The sequence below is a fragment of the Tigriopus californicus genome, chromosome 1 (genome assembly GCF_007210705.1).
Source record: "Tigriopus californicus strain San Diego chromosome 1, Tcal_SD_v2.1, whole genome shotgun sequence".
Taxonomy (NCBI): Eukaryota; Metazoa; Arthropoda; class Copepoda; order Harpacticoida; family Harpacticidae; genus Tigriopus; species Tigriopus californicus.
Genome location: NC_081440.1, coordinates 8,535,797 through 8,558,498, shown reverse-complemented (window position 1 = coordinate 8,558,498; position 22,702 = coordinate 8,535,797). Strand labels below are relative to the sequence as shown.

Below are 22,702 nucleotides of genomic sequence, written 5' to 3'. Positions count from 1 at the left end.
ACCAGCTCAGCAGATCATGCTCAATTTCACTCGTTTCCATTTGGAAAATCACACAAATTGCAATTATGATAGCCTTGAGATCAGGTAAGTTGACGTGTTAACCTTTTCACCTTCGGGGGGCTATTGTGATAACTCTCCCTGGAATTCCTCTTCAGAAACGGAGGACATTCTACGTCACCTTTAATAGGCAGATTTTGCGGAAACCAAATTCCCAGTCGGATCCCATCCTTTAGTAATAGTATTTACCTTCGAATGAGGACGGATAATTCCCTATCAGCTGAAGGATTTCAAATGTACTGGGACAGCACAAGCTCAGGTAAGAGCAAAAACATCCCAAAACTTAAACGTTTAAAACAAAAGCGCTCTTTTGGGGGAATGAAACAATCTTCTTGGAGAAATATGTCTTAATTACATTGTACTATATCAATGAGTATATCTCATCCGTGCTTTTTCAAGGTTGCGGGGGTCTTCTAACCTCGCCAACTGGCTCAATCACCTCACCGGGTTATCCCACGGCATATCATCATAATGCCGAATGCTTTTGGGAGATTCGGGTGTCCAAAGGGTCAAAAATTCAAATCATTTTTGTCGATCTGGATCTTGAGCGACATCGGACTTGTCGGTAAAAGGATGGAAATCAAATTAAAAGAGCGTGTTCGAACCCTTAAAGATATCCGCTTTTGTTCCTGATAGTCATGACTACGTTGAAGTCACGGACATTGCCTCACAAAATCATTTGGGCAAATTCTGTGATATGGAAGATCACATCAATGTCGTTTCAACCGGCAACGCCGTGAAGATCAAATTTAGGGCTGACCGCGACACTGCCGGAAGAGGGTTCCATTTACGCTATTTCACAAGTAGGAAACACTGGGGATCTTGAGCTAACTTGATCTAACTATTCAGTGCATTATTCTCTATCTCTGTGTTGTCTAGTCTGTAACAATGAGCTGTTTGGTCATCAAGGAGTGATCGAAAGTCCAAATTTCCCCAATCCATACCCTCATAACAGGAATTGCACCTGGCAAATCACCGCTCCTTTGGGTAACACCGTCAACATAACATTTTCGCATTTTGAATTGGAAAACTCCCATCCCGGGAATAATCTCTGTGTCTACGATTTCCTTGAAATAATGGAAGCTAGTGTAAGTAAAGGCATCACTTTTCACTTATCAAGTTCTGTACTTAAATATCGACGAAGCCGGAGAACATTATTTGGGAACGTTGCGTTAGGTTGCCCAAGGTGAGCAGACCAGCGTCATTCGGATTTGCGGATCTGAACCAGGTCGAGTCCCGGCTCCGGTGGCCACCTCCAAACGATACGCCTTCGTCAAGTTCAAGTCGGATGTGTCCTTGTCAATGAACGGGTTTCGATTGGAGTACGTGATCAATGGTTGCGGAGAGCATTTTCGGCGCCCATTTGGGTCCTTTACATCGCCCCACTATCCTGAAGCCTATCCAGTCAGCGTGGAGTGCGTTTGGTACATCACCACTGACCCCGGGACCAGCATTGAACTCACTGTCGACGAGTTCGACATGGAAAGCCATCCACAGTGTAACTTTGATTACCTGGCCGTATATGGTGGTCCTGATGACACCTCCCCTCAGTTGACCAAGTTGTGTCAATCGTCCGTGCGAAATGTCACGGTGACCGCTTCGGGAAACCATATGATGATACATTTCCGAAGCGATAGTTCCATCGCTGCCAGAGGATTCAGCGCCCGGTTCAAATCCAAAGCCGATGGTAATTGTCCGAGCTAGCACAACTTAAGCTCGGAATGAGATGGCATGAAATTGATCACTTAACGATTGCCATGAAATAGGTTGCGGGGGTTTAATCACGGTTAATGAGGGTGTCATTACCTCGCCGAATTATCCGGACATGTACGACAACCACGACGATTGTTTGTGGCTGATCCAAGTGGATCCCTTGCATCGATTGGAATTGGAATTCACCGATTTCGACGTGGAGCCTCATTCCAATTGTAGCTACGACTATGTGGCTATCTACAATGGGGATACCGAAGCGGCCCCTAATCTTTTAACCCATTGCGGCCGAAGTTTGCCTCCCACAAACCCCGTGTTCAGCACGGCCAACCAAATGCTCATCCGATTGAAGGCTGACGGTTCAAGTACGGCCAAGGGGTTCAAGGCGCAATTCAAACGGGTGAGATACAAATACAGGGTGCCACGTTTTCTAAACGATTTCAAAACCCCAAACGTGATGAATGACTTTTATCCACCAGGCTTGTGGAGCAACCATCCTCACCTCGGGTCGCGGAGACATTGCCTCCCCAGATTTCCCTCATGCCTGGGGAGGTCCAGGGTCGTGCTCATGGATTATTCAAGGCACTCATGAAAGTAAGAAAGATACTAGTCGTTGTTAGCTAATCCCTCGTTTAATCAAGGTAACTTACCAACCAGGGATAACCTTCTTTGAGCCCGTTTGAAGTTCCTACATTGATAAAATATCATGACTCGTTAAAACCATGTTTTTGGCAATAGCTTATTTTTCGGGGTGGTTCTAACAAAAACCATCTCCTTTGGTGTATTTACTCTAAAAGAGACTCTAAAAAAAAGGCTCTTTGAAAGAGAGATGAGGGGGCGCTAATTAGGGACTACCACCCTTCCAGTACTCTAAATTTGTTCTTATGTGATTACGCACATGCGCGGATCATGATTTGTTAAGACGAACTTTTTGACAATAGCTTGTCTTTTTGGTTGGCTCCACCAAGAACCATCCCCTTTAGTCTTTTAATTCAAAAAAGAGATATTATGGCTCTTTGGAGAAGAGGTGAGGGGGCGCTACAAAGGGACTACCTTTCATATATTCTAAATTTCTTCTTATGTGGTTAACCGCGCAGGTGATCGAGTCACACTGCATTGGTCGTATCTTCAAATAACCGGCAGAAATCCGGACGGGAATTGTACCAACACATACGTGGCAGTTTATGACGGAAAGACGAATGATGCACCGGAGATAACCAGGGCATGTTCATCCCACAGCCCCCCACCCATCACCAGCACAGTAAGTTCGGTCGCTTTTGAGCGTAACTATACCTCTATTGGACAACTTATCGGTGGACTTCTACTAATAGCTATCCAGCAAATGATAACTTTTCAGCAATAACACGACTTAAAACGCGTTAAAACTAAGGTTTAGATCAACAAATCCTCATCATATTATTCTTGATCTATTGAGCTGTTAGTAGCCGTGTTTTTTCCTTAGATTGTTTGGAACAGTTTTGAAGAATTATGAGCCGCTTTTACACCACACAATTTACTCTCTTCGCACCACTTCACTTGTCAGTGGTATCAGTAAGTGTTTCTTTTACTGTTTTAGGGAAATGCGCTACATGTTGTAGTATATAGCCGACACCGATCACCCATTGGATCAGTGGTTTTTCGTGGGACTTACACTACTGAGGATACAGGTATTCATTGTCATAGATCTATCTAAATGACCAACACCATGTACTAATTTAGCTTTACAATAAGGTGAATACAGAACACGCATTTTCCACAGTGCTAAGTACCATCTTTCATCCCCTTTATTGTTTTCATAACGCAGCTATCCAATGAGTAGAACCTCGCAACCTCTTAACAGTTTAAATCATATCAATCATCCCTGGTACATGGCGTCAACTAAATTCAAGGATGACGACATTTCTATAAAGAGACGACAGGAGGGAAAAAACGTATACATTGACTAATCAAATGCAATTTCCTTTTTCCGAATTGGATTTAGGTTGACGCAGAAAACGTTGGTCAATTTCGAAGTCAAGCGAACGTTCGTGTCAAAAGTTATGAACTCTTAAAACTTACCTAATGGCAAATCAATCAATCTTTTCATTTCGAATGCTCATGTTTCAGAAATTGCTCAAAGAGCGCTCATCCAGCGCAAAATATTATTAATCTCTAAGTGGTCATTTTATGCTAACGGTTATATCCGAGTATTTATTTGCTAAGGAAATTGCTTGCTCTGGAATGAAGTCCCAGTTTGAATTTGACTTCAACAGTAATCCACATTGGCTTTAAAATGCCACATACTACAGGGTGCGTAATAAGTTTTGCAACCCGAAAAGTACAGAATAGAAATGGTTGTGAAAGTATTATGCAATAGTTTACTTTATGAAAAATTGAGGCTCAAGAACATTTAAACGAAATACAAAAAGCTTCTTGATTGTGACTTGCTTTGTTTTTGATGGCAACTTTCTAGTGCCTAGGGATGTCTCTTTACTGCGGCATGCAACGTAATGCATGGGAATTCACTTGATTGTCTCAAGGACTTTCTTGATAAATTGAAAGGATGTATTGTTCTTGGACAATTTCTGGCTAACCAGTATCACTCTCCACTAGTTCATACACATTCATTGTCCTCAATATCTTGTTCATTGGGATTTCCAAGGACTTTTTATCTCCTTGTTGCATTTCTCCCCAACATTTCAGTCAGTCAGTTTGATTGTTTTTCATGCCCACTGACATGTTTTCATAAAACCGAATACACGAATGTTTGAGGCTGATCGAAAGGTGCCAGGCGCATCTTAAAGATTGAAAATTAAAGTACTGCAATTTGATATACTAATTATCCTAAAAGTTAGATTGCAGAACTCATTTCGCACCCTTTATACACAAGGAGAAAGTATGGTACTTGATTGATCCTTTCTATGTCTCTATAGCTTGCGGTGGCGATCTTGAGTCTCTCAGCGGGCGTTTCACATCGCCCATGTTCCCTGGGAGCTACATCAACGGGGCTGAATGCACTTGGATCATTGGTGGATACCCCGGGAACCGGATCTCTTTGGGCTTCTCGCAGTTTGATCTGGAAGCCAGTCCCAATTGCAATAACGACTATGTGGAGATCCATCAGGAGGGACCGAACGGACCATTGCTTGGTCATTATTGTGGATCAACCATACCTAGCAATATCACTCATGGTGAAAAGCTTTGGGTCAAGTTCAGATCCAACGAGCAGGACACTGGGAGTGGCTTCGTGGCTTTCTACACATTGGGTAGGAATAACTGTGTAATTCATATCATTACTTTGAATTTCGAGCATAACATCCAAATTCATCAAACCAGAGTATGGCAACCACCTGACTGGCACTGAGGGAGAAATCGTGTCACCACTTTTTCCGAGAAAGATGGCCTGGACCGACGTGAATGATCCCAATGAGATTGTCTGGACCATTACTGTGGATCAAGTAAAAGACGTGCAAATTTCTTTCACCTCGTTTGATATCACCCCGAACGGATACCGATCGGGTAGTTGCCTCACCACAGTGACGGTTAGTCTATTAGTCGAATAATGCGATTCAAGATCGAGCTATTTGTATCGATCATACCGAGTTTGTCTTTTCGTAGATTTTTGATGGTCCTGATCAAGATGCACCCAGCTTGTACAGTGGTTGCGGATTTCATCCTCCGGGACCGTTTCAATCGAATGGCAACGTGGTTGTGGTGCGCTTCAAGTTCTCGGTCCGACGCTCGGTGAGTCACGACTTGAAGCTTGAGTGATTTGAGTGGACTTGTCTCAAGAAGATTTTCTTCATTCCTGGGTCTCCTATCTTAGGGTGGTTCCAAATTTCGATTACTGTGGAGCGAAGTGTCTCGTGGGGCCATTCCTTCTCGAAGATTGTCGCCCTCATTAAGCAATCCCGACACCAGCACCATTCGACTGACCCGCAACTCGACGACCACACTGATCTCCAGTCCCGGCTATCCAACCTCATATGGGAACAACTTGCACAAGGAGTGGATCGTGGAAAGTCCCATTGGAACGAAAATGAAAGTTCAAGTCCTTTTGTAAGTACTTTTGTTCGTGTTCCACGCACTCGTGCATTCAGAATTGCCCTCCGTAGGCCTTTCATCCATTCTTTGACATCATCACGCTCAAAACAGTTATACAGCCTTTCCCTAATCATCCTTTTTCTCTGCGACGACCCTTCTGGCCTGACTATCCATGTATGTAGTGTATGTGTTCCCACTTCGTAGTGGGTATACGACTTCACTTGGACACAATAAAAGTGGCCGTAAAAAATGATGGTTAAATGTACAATGAATGAGCTCTTGATAATGTATTTTCGTCATCAGAATGGCCCTAGAGTCGTCGTGGTTATGCAGGAATGACTTTTTGGAGATTTACGACGGATCGTTTGGCTCCCGGGAGTGGAATCGAACCGGGAAGATCTGTCGTCGCTACGATCAAAGAAAAGTCTATTTTTCTTCGGGAAACGTTCTCAAGCTTCGATTTGTCACTGATTCGAACGGATCACGTCGGGGCTTTCGAGTCCTCGTCAAAACAGGTATGCATTCCTCCTTGTATTTCTTATAGACTCTTAGAAGATTAGTGAAGATAATTGACATCTTCGGATCCACTTTAAGTGGAATTTCACTCTGGAAAACATTTTGTCCACCCAAAAAATTGAAGCAGAAAACTGTGATGATTTGTTTTGTTGAGGGAAAAGTTGTTTTAGAGACTAGGTTTTAAATGAAGGAGTTTTAGCCCATTCTCTGATCAGTTTGTGAACAATCCCAATGTTAATTAAAATCTCCAACATGTTTTCTTCTCTTTTTCTTCTTGTCACAACTTCAAGGAAGAAATGATACCTTAAACAACCAAATGGAACGTAAAAAATGACTAAGTACACCAAATGCCTCATGATAGGGGATTGCCTATTTTTCAGTATGTGGTGGATATTTGCAAGGTGACTATGGTTTTGTCACCTCGCCCAATTATGAGGAGGGAAACTATTCACCCAATTTGGATTGTGAGTGGGTGATTCGAGTTCGACCCGGACGGAAAATTGAATTTCAACTGAATAACATGGATATTCTATCCAATGATAATCAGTGTTCCGAAGATTACCTAACGGTAAGTACTCGTTCCTCTAAGGAAAGTAGCACAAGATTTGTCCATTACTTGAAGTTTGAGACCGTTCATTCCCTGCTGCAGGTGAGTATACCAATTTCCTTGGTATGATTGAGTTGTGAGGACCTGAATAACACCACTCACCTTCCCCTCGACGAAAAACGAACTGATCAACTTTTCCACTCTCTTTAAACTGATTTCTCCACTTTGAAACTGTGCAAGTTGGTTTTATGGATCACCTGCTTACATGCAATGTGCTACAGCAAACAATCAGTCGATCCATTAGTTTCAAAAGCGCAGTAATGCGAGGTTCTTAGTCTTGACATGGCACCATCTAGCCATCTACACTGAACGTAAATGTTGTTTTTCCATTAGGTACTTGGGGGTCTTGCCATGCAGCCAGGTGGTTCTAACAAGTCGTAGGGTTCATTCTCGGCCATTTGGATTACAGATTCGTAACGGTCAGTGGGAGGATTCGCCCTTGATCTTGTTGAATTCGGCTCAAGGTTCCGATCAAAATGGCCGCGTGTGTGGTTCCAGCCTTCCCAGTCAGAGGAATTCGAGTTCCAACTTCCTGTACGTTAAATTCCACTCCGACGCTACAGGTTCTGGAGCGGGTTTCAAGTTGACGTATCGCGAATTGGGTTTCAATTGCGGTGGTCGAGTTCATCTGAGCTCTGATAGGCCAGAAATGACCTTCACATCTCCCAACTATCCTCACATGCCACCCTTTCATACTGAGTGTATCTGGACCATCATGTCACCTCCGGGTCAAAAGATCCAAGTCGAATTTCGAGACAATTTTTATTTTACCCCCTCTCTGGGGTGAGTAGTAGACTTCGAAGCCAACGCTGTTCTTCGACAACGCTCCCTACACATGTGTGAACATTTCAGATGCTCTATCGAAGGTGTGGAACTCCGAGATGGAGGTACGCCTCAGTCGACCAGCTTAGGCCGGTTTTGCAATGAGAGACCGAATCCCATTAAAAGCTCAGACAACATTGTCTGGTTCAAGTATTTTACCAGCTCAGAGAGTCCCAATCTCGGATTTAAAGCCCACGCCAAAATAGGTGAGGAGACCTGTTCCGTCTGAACCTTTTGGTTCTTCTCAGAAGTTTTACGTAATATCACCTGAACATCATAACATGTGTGTATTTAGGCGCTTGTGGAGGGACCATTTACACTCGTCGAAGCGACGAAGTTCAGATCGAATCTCCTGAATATCCACAACCGTATGCTCCAAATCTGGATTGCGAATGGAAGGTGGTTGGACCTGAGGGCCATTACCTGATTTTCTCATTTGTCACATTGGATTTGCCCGTGGCCTCGAATTGCTCCAATTTTGACTATGTTCGGGTTCATGAAGAAAACAATTCCACTCGTGAGTTGATGATTCATCTAATAGCATGCCATTACTTGCCAATCATCTTATTTCTCCCGAGTGATTAAGATAGCTGTTATTGATTAGGATATTGTTTGGCATTCTTCCATTTTGTGGTGTGTTTCTTTATTTTCCCCAATGCTTCGGTATCTTTCAAACACCTGTTTTCATTGAAGAAGGAACGAAAAAATGATCAATGAACAACGGGGACTATTTGACTCGTTCGATCCGATTAGCTCATTGACTGACTCATTGTGGCCTGCCTTTTAGTTCATAACTACTACCTTACGTACTCGTTGATGTTCAAAATGAACATTCTGACTTCATCCATGAGCTGGTGGGTGTCTAGGTGTGTTGATTAGATGGTTAGTTTGGAGGGTTGGTCGGAGATGGGATATTCTGGAGTAGCTTTGATTGCAACGTTTAAATGCCCAACAACTTTGGTGTTACTTTGTTTAATCGCCATAGGAGAGCATATTATGTGTTTAATAGATCAATGCCAATTGAGGACAGCATTTGCCAAATCTGCTGTAACAAAAGCTGAAATATTTTGACCTTGAACACTACCTGCTTAGTTGTCGATCTTGATTTCGTTTCAGACACAAATCTGGCGACACTTTGTGGATCAAGGCCGTCTATGGTGGAAACCTATGGATCCGTGGCCAATCTCATTTTTCATTCCAACGGCAACAATAACAATCGAGACAAGACGGGCTTCATTGTGCGCGTCAATGCCAGCACTGAAGGTAACTCTCGACATCTTAGACAAGTGGAGTGAATTTTGAAAACCACCCTGCCTGGTTATTGACAGTACAAATGGAGTCGGGGTCTGCCCAAAGGACTTGAGTTGTTAGAGATATAATGAGGATGCCGAAGAGGAAGCGAGTAGATCTGACTGCATCCTTATTCCTCACTCAAAAACCCTACTCTTTATAGTAGCTTAGGCATGAATGCCAGGATAGTCTGGGAGAGGAAGTAATCTTTTCCCGACTCGCTTCAGATGTGAAGAAAAACCGTGTAGCCAAGTAACATTTGTTTCCTTCACTGGTCTCATGATATGCATTTTGTTATCTCTTTCTCTCCGTTGCTTTGGCTGAACTCATCAATAGAATGTGGAGGCGTGTTGCAAGGAGATTCAGGCGTGATTGAGAGCCCAGGCTATCCCAATGGCTACGCACATCATTTGTATTGCTCGTGGACCATCAAGGCCCCTCTAGGACGAAGTGTTTCTCTCCAATTTGAAGATCTGGATTTGGAACGACCAAGAGGTGACGAGTGTCCATTCGATAAATTACTGGTAAGCTCAAACATACCTCACTCCATTTCCCATTTACCTATAAGAAATAGGATAATAGGATAATTAGATTAATGATACATATCTTTAGAAGTACAAGTTCAAACCAACTAGATTATTTGAGCGTTAGTAGTGTTGAGATTGGCATTGACTTTTATTTCTCGTGGGTGGTTGATGCCCACGACATTTTTGCGCTCGGTTCTCTGCTTGCCCATCGATGTCGCCGTTTCCACCATAACAACCACCACCACCTCCTCCTCCAGCCCCTCCTCTCCTTCCTACTTCGTCCAGATAAGGCATTACTAGGGCCCTAGTACACCGTACAAGTACATTCTAGTTGATGTGTGCGACGTGTTCCCTCCAGGAAGGGACGGCTTTTGCCGTGTCTGTCAACGGCAATTTGCTCTGCCATTTGCCTTCTCATCTTCTCCAGCAATCCCCGGGATCTTTTTCTCTTGCTTCCTTCTGCACGTTGAATGGCCCGTCTCAACCAAGTTACGCACGGGTCTGAAGCAGGGAATCAAAGGCAAACCTAGTACATACGGACAGTTGGAGACTAACACACACTGAAGTCGGTTTGGAGGGATATTTGAGGGCCATATCCAGAGACGAACTCACTTAGGATTTGAAGGAGGAAATAAGGCAGGGTATGCGCATTCGCCAGACCATTGTTGCGACATTCTACTGCCCCTACAGTACAGGTGGTGCTTGAATGGCAAGCACCAAATGGTTGTGGTAGTGGTAGGCGGACCTGACTTACCGTGGGCCAAAGTGGGCGCTCGAGCACCCCTGACTGACAGGTTGGGGCCAGTGGTCTTCCTCAGAGTTGAGGGTTTGAGAGCACCAGAACACTCACACACTGGTTGGTGAAGAGTCCTTGTGAGTTAGGAGGCTATTTTTAACCTGTGAATCATCCATCCTCATCCTCAACACTCTCATCATTATAGTCTAACACAAAAAGGGATTATGTTCAACTAGCTTGTGCCATTGAATTGTCAGCCCTTTACATACAACAAGAATAGAAGATAACATCTAGTCAGAGTGGATTCAAGGTCACCTAAATATGGAAACGAGAGGACCTTTCCATGGCCTATTCATTCTTGTGTTTTTAATCGCACAAAGCCATGCTCAGACGTACTCGGTGGTGGCACCTAATGTGGTCCGGCCCAATTCGGACTTTTTCGTGGCTGTGTCGGTTCACGACACCACCACCGATCAAGATGTTGAGCTCCGGATCCGAGGCACTTCTGATACGGGCCAAACCATCGAGATTCGGCAAGAGGCTCGCGTTCAGCCCGACCAAACCCAAATTGTGAGACTCCGCATTGGTGATTTGGGAAGTGGAACCTACACTCTGTCAGCCAAAGGCAACAATCCAATTGTGTTTGATCAGACCCAAGATTTGACTTACGTGCACAAAGGCTACTCTGTTTTTATTCAAACAGATAAGGCAATCTATCGACCTGGAAATGTGGTCAAATTCCGGGCCATCGTCGTCACTCCTGAATTAAAACCCAGCGTTGTAGGATCAATTGATGTCAAGATGCAAGACGGTAGTGGGAATTTGATCAAAAATTGGAACCGCGTTTTTACCACGAAAGGCGTGTTTGCCGGCGAAATTCAACTCGCGGATTCAGTGGTCATGGGCGACTGGAATATCACGGTGGACGTGAACGGTCAGATGTTCTCGAAGAACTTCTTGGTGGCCGAATATGTTCTTCCAAAATTTGGGGTAGACATCGAGTTACCTGATTTTGGAACCTTTTCCGGAGGAGAGACGACTGCTACTATCAAAGCAAACTATCACCACGGTGGAGCTGTCAAAGGCGAAGCCACCATTGCCATCTTTCCCAAATACAAGTCTTCCTACCTCCAACCTGTCTTCTCGGAACCCATTCGCAGAATCATTGACATCAATGGACAGGTGGACCTGACCTTAGATCTGGCCAAAGAGCTCAAGTTGAAAGACGATTTTGCCCGCGAGATTGTCTTTAGCGTTCAAGTGAAAGAAGATTTGACTGAGCGCGTGCAAAATAATACGGCGTCCATGTTCTTATACAAACACGCTTACAAAATGGAGCTTATTCGCACCGCAGATGCCTTCAAACCCGGAATGCTTTACTCCGCTTTCCTGAAAGTAGCCTACCAGGACAACACGCCAGTGGCTGACGACCTCAACCAGATTGCAATCAAATGGGGCTATGGAACCGATGTAGAAAAGTACAATTCCACTGAGATCACTATTCCAGAAGATGGCATTGTCGAGTTGCAATTTGATGCCCCAAAGAACACTCGTGCTCAAGCTCTTGGAATCGAGGCCACTTACAAGGAGTTGGTTCAATGGTTTTCCACTGTGCCGAGAGCAACATCCTCTTCCGATAATTATATTCAAGCCCGATTGAGAACTCTTAACCCGACAGTTGGAGAGAATGTCCGTATTGGTATATCCTCCACCGAGGGCCTGCAGTCCTTCACGTACCACATATTCAGTCGGGGAAAACTGGTCTTTGCCGAGACCAGTCGGGCCAACAATCAAGACTACAACGAAATCAACATCGTGGCCAACAGTGATATGTCACCACGATGTCGCGTTGTGGTCTATTATATGCGCCCTGATAAAGAAATTGTGGCCGACTCTTTAGAATTCGAAATCACAGGAGCCTTAGCCAATGAGGTCGAGGTTTGGGCCAGTAGAAAGAGTGCTTTGCCCAATAGTGACGTGACCGTTAACGTTAAATCAAAGCCGAACTCGTTCGTTGGTATCATGGCCGTTGACAAAAGTGTTCGAGCTCTGAAAGCCGGACACGATATCATTCACTCGGACGTCATTAGTGAACTCCGCAGTTACGACTCGGGTAAGGTTCCGGCATTTTTCCCCTGGTTTCAAGTGATTTCCCCGAAAGAGGGTTCGCTGTATTGGTACACAGGAAGCCGAGGAAGTCAAAATGTGTTCAAGCAATCAGGCACCGTGATTTTAACCAACGGTGTCCTTCAAAGGGGTTCAAAACCAAACGTTGGCGGTTTTGATGACCGACGTAGTGAAAATCGTCAATCTGGACGGCCTCTGCCTCCGCCAGATGTGGATACACTTCAAGCCGATCAAGGCCCAGCCCTGGAATACGAAACGGTCACTCGGCCACCATTGGCTGGGCCATATGCCTTCTCCAGACTACCCCGACCCGTTGACAATCTTCCAAAGGTGTACCTGAGAAACGACCTCCCCACGACGTGGTTGTTTGCTAACGCCACTACCGATTTAGATGGACAAGCATCCTTATCTGTACAAACACCAGATATTGCCAACACCTCATGGGTGATCTCAGCCTTTTCCTTGGATTCCCTCTACGGCATGGGGATATCGGAGACACCCCACGCCCTGGAGGTGTTGCAACCCTTTATTGTCAAAGTTGATCTGCCCCATTCCGTCAAACGGGGAGAGACTGTGGCCGTCCAAATGATTGTTTACAATTACTTGAAGCGGGAAATCACCGCGGAAGTCACGTTAGAGAATCCCGGGGGGAAGAGCTTCCTGTTTGGTTCGAAGAATCCCAATAGCGTTGACGACAAAGAACCAGACGTGGAACTTTTCAGAACGAAGCGAGTGCCGGTGAATCCTGGACGAGGAACCCTCTTGACATTCATCATTACGCCCATCGAGGTGGGCATCACGGAGATGAAGATTACGGCTAAAAGCGCTGCTGGGAATGATGTTCAGGTAAAGAAGCTCTTAGTGGAAGCAGAAGGTGTGCCCGTTCATAATAACACGGCTTTTCTTCTGGATTTGAGAAAAACCAGGGCCATGGAATTTAATGTCACGCTCGATGTCCCTGAATTTGCAGTCCCGGGATCGGAGCGAGTTTACATCTCGGCTGTAAATGATCCCATTGGACCCACCATCAATAACCTGAAAGACCTTTTGTACTATCCATTGGGTTGTGGCGAACAAAATATGCTGAAAATGATCCCGGCCCTCATCGCCATGCAATACTTGCAATCGATTGGGAAGGCTGGAACCAGCAGCTTGCAACAAACGGCCAATTATCTCCTCGAGGATGGTTATCAACGTCAGCTTGTGTTCAAATTAGAGGATGGCTCATTCTCGTCCTTCGGCAGTACCGATCGTCGGGGATCCATTTGGGTAACGTCGCTCGTGGCCAGATACTTTGAACAGGCCTCCCCATACGTGGACATTGACAGTGAAGTGGTTACAAGAACTTTGGAATGGCTAACCGAACAACAGCAACCCACGGGAGCCTTCGCCGAGACGGGTGAAAATTACAATCATCGCCTACAAGAAGATGACAAGGCCTTAACTGCCTTTGTGTCGCTTGCCTTTATGGACAATGCTTTTAACCTGGATGCCTCTTTGCAAAACAGCATGAATAGAGCCATCAGCTTCTTAGCCGAGACTTGGTCCGACCTTGAGGACCCTTACATCTTGTCGATTGTGGCGTATGTTTTGGAACGTGGAAATCACCCTCAAAAAGACAACATTTTCGTCAAGCTCGAATCCAAGTCCAAGGTAAAAGACAACAAGAAATGGTGGGAGATCGACTTAGAAGGATTTGAAAAAGCCAACCCATGGACTCTGAATCCGAATTCGGCTAACATCGAGATGACCTCTTATGGGTTACTCACTTTGCTGCATAAGGACCAATTCGATGAAAGCATCCCCGTGGCCAATTGGCTTCTGTCACAGCAGAATGAAAATGGAGGGTTTGCTTCCACCACGGATTCGTTCGTGGCCATTCATGCTCTGCTAGAGTTCAACAAGAAAATGAACTCCGTGCTCACCACCACCAAAGTGGACGTGCAATACTCGTATTTAAATACGGTCCGTCGAATCGAGCTAGACACGGAAACCTCGACCGTGATGCAAAAGCGAATCCTCCCGCAAACCACCCGTGAGATTCAACTCAGAATCACGGGTATTGGCATGGCCGTTGTGCAAGTTGGCTTTCAATACAATCTGAATGTAACCGCGGCCTGGCCCAGCTTCGTGGTCAATCCCCAAGTGTTTAAGCCCTCAACCGCCAATCATATGCAGTTAACCGTGTGTGCCAACTACATCGAGGGGGGTGATAGCCGTTCTTCGAATATGGCCGTTATGGAGGTGTCCCTACCCAGTGGGTTCACAGCAAATATGGATGCCTTACCGGCCTTGAGGCGATTTAAGGGAGTCAAACGAGTGGACACCGAGCGTTCAGAGACCAAAGTTGTGCTTTACTTTGAGCAACTGACCCGGTCCGAGGTATGTCCGACCATCTCAGCCTATCGCACTCATCGGGTTGCCAACCAGAAGCCTTCCTCTGTCCTTGTGTATGATTACTATGACCAATCTCGAGTTGCCAGATCGTTTTACGACAGTGTTCCAGCTACCCTTTGCGACATTTGCCAAGGCGAAGATTGTCCTGATGATGGTTGTCCCACTCGTCCTTCATTCCCTACTTACAACAATTATTTCCATAACGCTATTGACAATGTGGACACATACTCGGGTGTGTGTGCCCTGTCCTCTTTGTCACTTACCTTGCACTCTTTTGTCATGATGAATGTTCTCGCTTGGGTCATCGCTCTCCATTTGGTCCATCCCTAGTCGGTGTGTTGGCACCACCATCTTTTGTTCCGATTCTTCAGCGCCGCCACTTTCAGGATCCACGATCAAGGAGGAGAACTTCGTGGGGTGGGGCGGGGGAATTGGTGCATGCTCCTTGTGGATGAACGAAACTGTTGGGGAGAAGTGATACCCTCCACCATTGACATTGAAAATGACTCACCATGCTACTCTCCTACTTAGGCTGTGTTAACATAAATATTGTAGGTCAACGAATAATCACCGCACCATTCCAATAATCCTGTCTTCTAAGATCAAACGAAAAAAAATACAACCACAAACATCGCAAATGAATTACTGAATTCGCTTGTGTTGCCAATTAAATCTCGTGGTTTCTTTTCTTTTGCTTACTTAGAAAGGGTTCAAATATGTCTACAAGCTGCCTGCCTTCGCCATGTGTATCCAAAAAGTGCGTGCCAAACACCCTCCAATGCATAATTCGAAAGAAGAGTAGCGATGATAAAAAGTATTGTTCCTCTCTCACTTTGTCGACCCGAACAAAGAGATATGCAATATAGTATGCTTGTGTGCCAGCATAAGCTCGAGCAATCTTTTTCGAATGATCCATTGCAGTGCTCCCATTATTGGATAGCAAACATTGAATGTACCATAAGTAGACGTAGGTTTGTAGTTAGTGCTCGGTGGAGCTTGCATGCAACTGACAGAGATCTGGCACAAAGGCTGCACCATTTTTCTCGTTGATGGCCTGTTTTAGTTGGTTTTCAAACTCGCAACAGAGTTTGCACATTTTCCAAGATGGTGAGCGCAAAACTGGACATAATGGTCATAGAGTGATAAAGAAAATCATAAGATGATATTTAAAATGTCTCATTTTCTTGGCTCTTCATAGCCTTTTATTAAATCATTGGTTTAGCCATGGCAAGTCCTTTACCAAAGCCCATGACTTTGAATATAAGGCTGATGATCTGGGAACTCTGTTTTTGAATGAGTTAGTTTACTTTTAAACTATAACTCTTTTGAAAACGAACAAAACAAATCAATTATCAACATCGGTGGCACCTCACTTTTGAATAACGAGTTTGTTGGTAATTGCACACCATGAAAATGTTTAAAAAAAGTATCTAACTAACAAAAGGTACCCTGTTCTTGATGCAGTTTTACAACGCCGCCGAAGTTCAAGGCAAATATGAATCGACTCAAATCAGCGGAGGAACCCTTTGTGGAGATCAAGCTCCGACGAATATATCGAGCTCGGGCAATGTGATGGTTGTGAAGTTTATCACGGATGGCTCCGTTGCTCATCGTGGCTTCAAACTACTATGGAACTCCGACGAACCCTCTCGTAAGTGCGCCAAAGTCAGTACTGGTCGAGAGCCAAGCAAAAAAGACATGTTGTTGACCTATTTCCAAAGCCTTCGAGCGAACTTTCTTCGCTTCATTAGCGCTTTATTTTCCGGTCGGAAGTCATCTAAGAGTAAGACAGTCCGAAGATGAGAGTTGCTGCAATGGTCAACTGCAAATACTCTGGCTGACTCTCAGGGGAATTTTTTGCCTACTGCAAGATGCAAAGGAGTTCTCTTCAATTTTTCAGGTTGCGGAGGAGTCGTGGGGCCCTATTCGGGACCAATTAGTCCGTTCTTGGTTGGAACAAATTACACTCGCTCTACGATTTGCCATTGGATCTACTCGACCTCAACAGCATTGCAAGCAGCTCAATCAGACGGCAGAGGCACCATTGTTTTTCAGGCTGAACAGATATTACTCGAGACCAAATTGGAAAATAAGTGTGTGTTCGACAACCTCAACATTGTGTGGGAAAATGGTGAGGTAAATCAAAACTCCATCGTTCCGCAATATGACTAATTGGATTTGACTGCCCCACCCAGGCCAAATCGACCTGTGTGGCCAGATCACCACCCCTACCACGGTTCTCGTACCCTGGCCAATGGCTGATATCGTGTTCGTTTCGGATGGCTCGGTCACGGATCGGGGTTTCAATCTCACGCATTCGGTGTCGAATTGTGGTGGGGTTTTCTCCGGACCCTTGCAACGCATCCAATCCCCTCAGGACCCCAATCACCCCACGAATTACAGAGCTAATGCCGATTGTGTGTGGCTCCTGGAGTTCGACCAAGGACAACAAATTGCGGTTGGTTTTCATTTCTGAATTGGGATTCGGGACAAGCAAGCTCTCTGAAGGGCAGAATCCTGTTGCAGTTGGCCTTTGATCGTTTTGACCTTGAATCATCGGAATCGTGTAACCATGATTACATTCTAATTCGGAACGGTCCCAGCCAAGATTCCCCGCTGATTTGGAAGAAATGTGGCACGGATTCGCCTCAAAGAAACGTGATCTCATCCAGCCACACGCTGTGGGTTGAGTTCCATTCGGACGGTTCGAACCAAGGCTCTGGGTTCTCTTTCACCGCGTCAGCTCACACGTTGGGTTGTGGTGGAGTGTTTCATGGGCCCAATGGGAACATCTCGGCACCCATGGAGGGAACAAAGTATGCCAATGGAGTAGAGTGTCTATGGGATGTTGAGATGCAGCCCGGGTTTCACGTGGTCTATCAATTCTACAACCGATTTGAAATTGCCACCTCTACATCATGTTCCAATGACTACATCCAAGTAGGGGAAGGAAGGACTTTTGCTCTTTTTAAATTCGTTTTGGCAATATTTTGAACGGTGTTTTAGATATTTGAATACAACGAAGAGAATCGATCTTGGATACCCAAAAGCGAGCGCTTGTGCGGCCGAGAGTTGCCTGGTCCAATCGTCACCAATTCGACACGAACTCGAGTCAAATTCCGATCGGATCAAACGGAAAACGGCGATGGATTTCAAGTAAGGTCAATCGAGACAGTATCAGAATGTTTGTTGTCTTATAGTAACAATAAAGATGAATATAACTCTGATCTACACACCTCCATGCAGTTGAGTTGGCGGGAAGAATGTGGAGGAACTTTCAACACTACAAGCGGGATTTTTTCATCTCCCGGTTATCCGATTGCCTATAAAACAAATTTGTCTTGCGAATATCATATTCTGTCCGATCCCGAGCACTTCGTTTCTCTCACATTTTTGGATCCTTTTGAGATCGGAGAAGATTATGGTGAGTTTTCGTACTTTCATTAATGATTTGAGAGTGGGATCACAAACCATGTCACTTCATTGCATTTGTAGGCGGAGGTTGTTTCTACGACTCAGTCAAGGTGTATTCCACTTCAAGATCCAGAAGCACCCAACTTGGTAAATCATCGTCGTCAGCATTAAGCATGTCCATATAATAAGCTAGCTGGTCACCGATTCTCATCTCATGTATTGATAAACTATTTTCTAGGAAGTTATTGTGGGTCGGAAAGACCCCCACCCGTTCGTGCCCGGGGGTCCGTGCTAGTCAAATTCAGAACGGATGGGTTTGGGTTCATGCGCGGATTTCAGGTCGAGTTTACACGCCATCAATGCGGAGGTGAAATTCGGGAAGAGTCTGTAATTACTTCACCACTTCACCCGAATCGTTATTTCCACAACACCAACTGCACTTGGTTCATTGAAGCGCCCCAGGGGAAATCCGTGCTCATTAAGTGAGTCCCGGTGCAGAGATTCATGGTTCTATTGAAATTGAAACGTCAATTTCACATGTGCATTTCTTCGTAGATTCGATTATTTGGAATTGGAACATCACGCACGGTGTCTATATGATTATGTGGGCGTTTACGAAGGTCGGTCTCTGAACCGAACCAATCAACTTGGGCTCTTTTGTGGAAACCATTCTCAAATGGCGCCTGTTTCCAAATCCCTTTCGAATAAGATGACAGTTCAATTCAAAACAGACCGTAGCAATAGCGCTCGAGGGTGAATAATTCATAGTTTATTCCGATTGGTATTCGTTGATTCGGCATTATTTGTATCGTTAAAACTAAAGTTTCCGAGCCTACATTCGATTCACGTACGGAGTCGATCAAGGATGTGGAGGCCCAATGCGTGTCACTGAAGGTGGAAGTGGAGTTCAAATCAGATCTTTGGACACCGATTCTGATGGTTCATATGAGATGGACTTGGATTGCGATTGGGCGTTCCAAGGGCCAAGCGGAAAGGTTCTTCGAATGACTTTCCAACAATTTGACATAGAACAAGAGGTCAATGGGACAGAATCTACTTGTTGGGATTATCTAGAGGTAACAAACTTTCTGAAAGGCGGGTGTGGACTGGGATTGGTATTTTCAACTTCTGGACTAGGTTCGAGATGGAATCTCACCACTTTCTCCATTGGTGGGTGCTTATTGCGGATCTTCGCCGGTTCCATCTCCCATCACATCTTCAACTAATCAGCTATGGGTCAAATTCTATTCGGATAGCACAGGAAGTGAATCCGGATTCCTGGCCACAATTCAGGCTGTAGATCCAGTTTGTGGGACCCATAACATAATCAATGTCTCGGCTGTGAATCAGGTACTGTCGATAGTAATTCGAGGTATTGACCTCCAGTTAACGTTCGAAGTTTTTTTCCTACTTTTTAACTCTTTCCAGGTGCTCTATTCCCCACAATTTCCGGCCAACTACCCGAATAGTGTACGATGTCAATGGGTTCTCGCAGCCCCGTCGAGTGAGCAGATTTGGATTAAATTGACAGACTTTGACCTGGAGAGAAGCGAGTCATGCTCTCGAGACTATCTGAGCCTTGCGGATATGAATTCAAGGGTGAGAAATAGTTTTTCATGATTTGGATTGATTTCATGAAAACCCTGACTAATTAGAATTTACATTTATCATTTTAGAATATGGTGCAAAGAAACGAGACAGTGATCGCTGTTCCGTTCCAAAATCGATATCGCTGGACCCGGGTAGGTGTTTTTTTTTTCTTCATGTGAATAAAAGGATGACAATTCAAATCTGCAAGAAAGCTTTCTATTCTTTCATCTCAGCGTGCTGCTTCACAAGACTTGACTTTTTGTGGAAATGAAATTCCCCATGAGTTTTTTTCCACGGGCGAAATGGTTAAGATCCAGTTTGTGAGCGACTCTCAAAACACTGGACGCGGTTTCCGACTTGAGCACTCAATCGCAAGTAAGTAACACAGATGATCACTGGCCAATCATCAAATCAATTCATTGAATCTTTAGTCTCCTCGTCGTTGCAACCTCACAGAAAACACAGTTACAAGGAGATTTAAAATCGTATATAGGAACTCTCCTTAGGGCCAAGCAAACTTGGCGACATAATCACACAACCCCTTAATCTTTTGCTTGGGCGTCATCTTTATAGGCTTGTGTGTTTAGGGATCCTAAACATCCTTTGACACGAACAAAGTATAACTGACTGAATAATTCCATTGTTATACTGTCGCTAGTTGACAAATATATCGTTGGAGAACTATAACTTACGATAAAGTGGTCAGTTTACGGGCAGGGCATTTAGCCGTTCCTCAATAAAAGGAACTGATTACAGCTACAATTGATTTGACCAAAAAGAGTAATTCGTCTCACAACCGTTACTCGCCAAAAAAATGTAATGGCGTTACGTGTTACAATTACTTTTACTAAAAGTTTAGATGACCAATATTTCAGGGTTTTTTGCCTCGTCAAGACCATTCTTTGCTAAATTAATGGTTTTATTTTTGTTTAAACAGTCCTAAGATTTCAAGTTTTACTGCCAACATCTTTAGCTAATGAGCATTGATTACGTTTATTTGCTAAGCATTAGTGATGGGAAGGGACCCCCCCTGAATCTCAAGCTTTGAATCCATAACCAGGGTGAGACTTGATCCAGAGAGTCTTGAAACCAGGAGACAATTTGACAGTATTTGATTAAATATTTTAAGTATTTTCCACTTTCAAAATACTTATCGAGTATAAGTATCAAATGTACATGTATAGTCTTCCTTTTGAGTACATATTATTTAGATATTTCACATCGAAAACTGACAACTTTTCCTGAGCTCAACTAATGATGGGGAATAAAGTCAAAGATGGATGTGGGGAAGTTGAGAAATTTGGTGCATCATACTCTCAAGCCAAAGGATGATTTCTGTCTGGGTCAGTTCTTTTATTTCAACGGAATTTGAATGAGAAGACGTAAACAATAAACAATGCAAACATAACAAGATATGAAACCACAAACACATTCATTGTTGTTAAAAGCAAGCACAATTTTTGACCTTGGGCTTTCTTCTTTAAGACATATGAAAATAAAATAAAAAAATGAAAATTGCTCTTAAGATTACATTCCTAAGATTCCTCAGTTGATAAGAGAGAAAGAAAAAATTAAATGAGATTTAAAGAACGAGTAACGAGGATTTTTTGAATTTTTTGGGTCGTTACATTTACAGCATTTTAAAATGTAATGGGATTGTAGTTCCTTTTTCGAAAAATGGAATATTTTTTGTTACTTGTAATTTCGTTACTTCTGTCTGGTTGCGGGTAATATTTGCATTCATGCTTGTCTAATTGGATGACCAAGAAAGTGGGACAAAATCTATGAGCCTGATGAAAACAGTTCAAGAATGAATATACACGTTTACAATTTATGCCAGTAATGTTAATTGTATTAAACTAATTGTACAGGTTGCATTAGACTTCGGTCAAAGGATTAATAATGAGTAATACTCTTAGACTTAGTAATACAACCCTGAAGAGGCTTTACAATAATATTAACACTGTAGATAGAAAAAAAATCAGATAAAAAACTGCAACGAATCTTTTCTCTCCATGATCCAGTCTTAGCCCTACATTGGTTGAGTTTTAATTAGAGACTTTAAATGTTGCCAAAACTCAGACTGAGCCTTTTGCATTTAAGTAACAAAATGGGAGATACGAGTATCTTTGTCAATCACCTTTCTACTCCAGTGATTAGATTTAATTAAATCATTGCAGTTTATTTGTATCTATTTACAATTCATTGTTTAATTCTCTTGTATATTCTGTCAAGGATATTGTCAAGAGCTAAAGCGGGAAAAGCCCAAACCATTGAAATCAACACATGTATTCACTTCATATTTCTAGGTTGTAATCGCTCTTACGGAGGTTCTTACGGACGTATCCTGAGCCCAGGTTATCCATCTCGGGTCAGCCGTGGCACTGTCTGTGACTTGGTGATCAATGCACCCTCGGGCTCGACCATCGCTCTCTATTTCAGCGTTTTTCGCCTGTCCTACTCTCAGAACTGCACCCGAAACTCGTTAGAGGTGATCCCAACAAAGCACTGATCAGTGATCTCTACTTACGACCAAATTATTCATTTATGGCCATCGTATTCATCTTCCTCAGATCCGAGATGGGGCTAATCCAACTGATCGGGTGATTTCTCGCATGTGCGGCTATAGTACGGGCCCTACTATCGTGTCAAGTGGACCTTCTCTTAGATTGAAATTGAAAGTGGGCTCTTCTTACGGGACCTCTGGTTACGATATCACCTATACCACCACAAATCAAGGTCCAGGGTGTGGAGGACTAATTTTTGATAGTCAAGGGTCTGTTTCCAGTCAAGGATTTCCTGGAAATACTTCGCAAGCATCGGATTGCACTTGGACATTGCGAGTACCTCATGGCGAGATCATTGAGCTAAGATTTCCGGGTGCGT

The 22,702-nt window shown here is 44.0% G+C and overlaps 2 protein-coding genes across 2 annotated transcripts in view; both read left to right on the top strand.

Moving 5' to 3' along the window:
- The window catches only part of LOC131877972 (cubilin-like), a 28,394-nt gene that overhangs the window by 4,644 nt on the left and 1,048 nt on the right, over window positions 1–22,702 (top strand). The window contains exons 15-51 of the mRNA XM_059224190.1: window positions 6–84; window positions 156–316; window positions 457–622; window positions 694–860; window positions 937–1,145; window positions 1,234–1,744; window positions 1,824–2,167; window positions 2,247–2,361; window positions 2,865–3,028; window positions 3,344–3,434; window positions 4,680–5,012; window positions 5,083–5,288; window positions 5,365–5,490; window positions 5,573–5,805; window positions 6,094–6,305; window positions 6,687–6,874; window positions 7,323–7,696; window positions 7,766–7,941; window positions 8,031–8,252; window positions 8,852–8,998; window positions 9,362–9,549; window positions 16,277–16,463; window positions 16,713–16,943; window positions 17,008–17,270; window positions 17,339–17,752; window positions 17,819–17,968; window positions 18,059–18,236; window positions 18,308–18,373; window positions 18,465–18,708; window positions 18,782–18,979; window positions 19,050–19,302; window positions 19,364–19,576; window positions 19,655–19,825; window positions 19,903–19,968; window positions 20,050–20,191; window positions 22,126–22,307; window positions 22,390–22,696. Of these exons, the coding sequence (XP_059080173.1) occupies window positions 6–84; window positions 156–316; window positions 457–622; window positions 694–860; window positions 937–1,145; window positions 1,234–1,744; window positions 1,824–2,167; window positions 2,247–2,361; window positions 2,865–3,028; window positions 3,344–3,434; window positions 4,680–5,012; window positions 5,083–5,288; window positions 5,365–5,490; window positions 5,573–5,805; window positions 6,094–6,305; window positions 6,687–6,874; window positions 7,323–7,696; window positions 7,766–7,941; window positions 8,031–8,252; window positions 8,852–8,998; window positions 9,362–9,549; window positions 16,277–16,463; window positions 16,713–16,943; window positions 17,008–17,270; window positions 17,339–17,752; window positions 17,819–17,968; window positions 18,059–18,236; window positions 18,308–18,373; window positions 18,465–18,708; window positions 18,782–18,979; window positions 19,050–19,302; window positions 19,364–19,576; window positions 19,655–19,825; window positions 19,903–19,968; window positions 20,050–20,191; window positions 22,126–22,307; window positions 22,390–22,696 (7,677 nt within the window). The remainder of the gene's footprint in view (window positions 1–5; window positions 85–155; window positions 317–456; window positions 623–693; window positions 861–936; window positions 1,146–1,233; window positions 1,745–1,823; window positions 2,168–2,246; window positions 2,362–2,864; window positions 3,029–3,343; window positions 3,435–4,679; window positions 5,013–5,082; window positions 5,289–5,364; window positions 5,491–5,572; window positions 5,806–6,093; window positions 6,306–6,686; window positions 6,875–7,322; window positions 7,697–7,765; window positions 7,942–8,030; window positions 8,253–8,851; window positions 8,999–9,361; window positions 9,550–16,276; window positions 16,464–16,712; window positions 16,944–17,007; window positions 17,271–17,338; window positions 17,753–17,818; window positions 17,969–18,058; window positions 18,237–18,307; window positions 18,374–18,464; window positions 18,709–18,781; window positions 18,980–19,049; window positions 19,303–19,363; window positions 19,577–19,654; window positions 19,826–19,902; window positions 19,969–20,049; window positions 20,192–22,125; window positions 22,308–22,389; window positions 22,697–22,702) is intronic.
- Window positions 10,340–15,484, top strand: LOC131885627 (thioester-containing protein 1 allele R1-like). Its single transcript, XM_059237562.1, has one exon. It carries the CDS (start codon window positions 10,610–10,612, stop codon window positions 15,140–15,142), a length of 4,533 nt encoding a protein of 1,510 aa, XP_059093545.1. The 5' UTR covers window positions 10,340–10,609; the 3' UTR covers window positions 15,143–15,484.

Coding starts and splice junctions, on each gene's coding strand:
- LOC131885627 (XM_059237562.1), top strand. CDS start 10,610: ATGGAAACGAGAGGACCTTTCCATGGCCTATTCATTCTTGTGTTTTTA.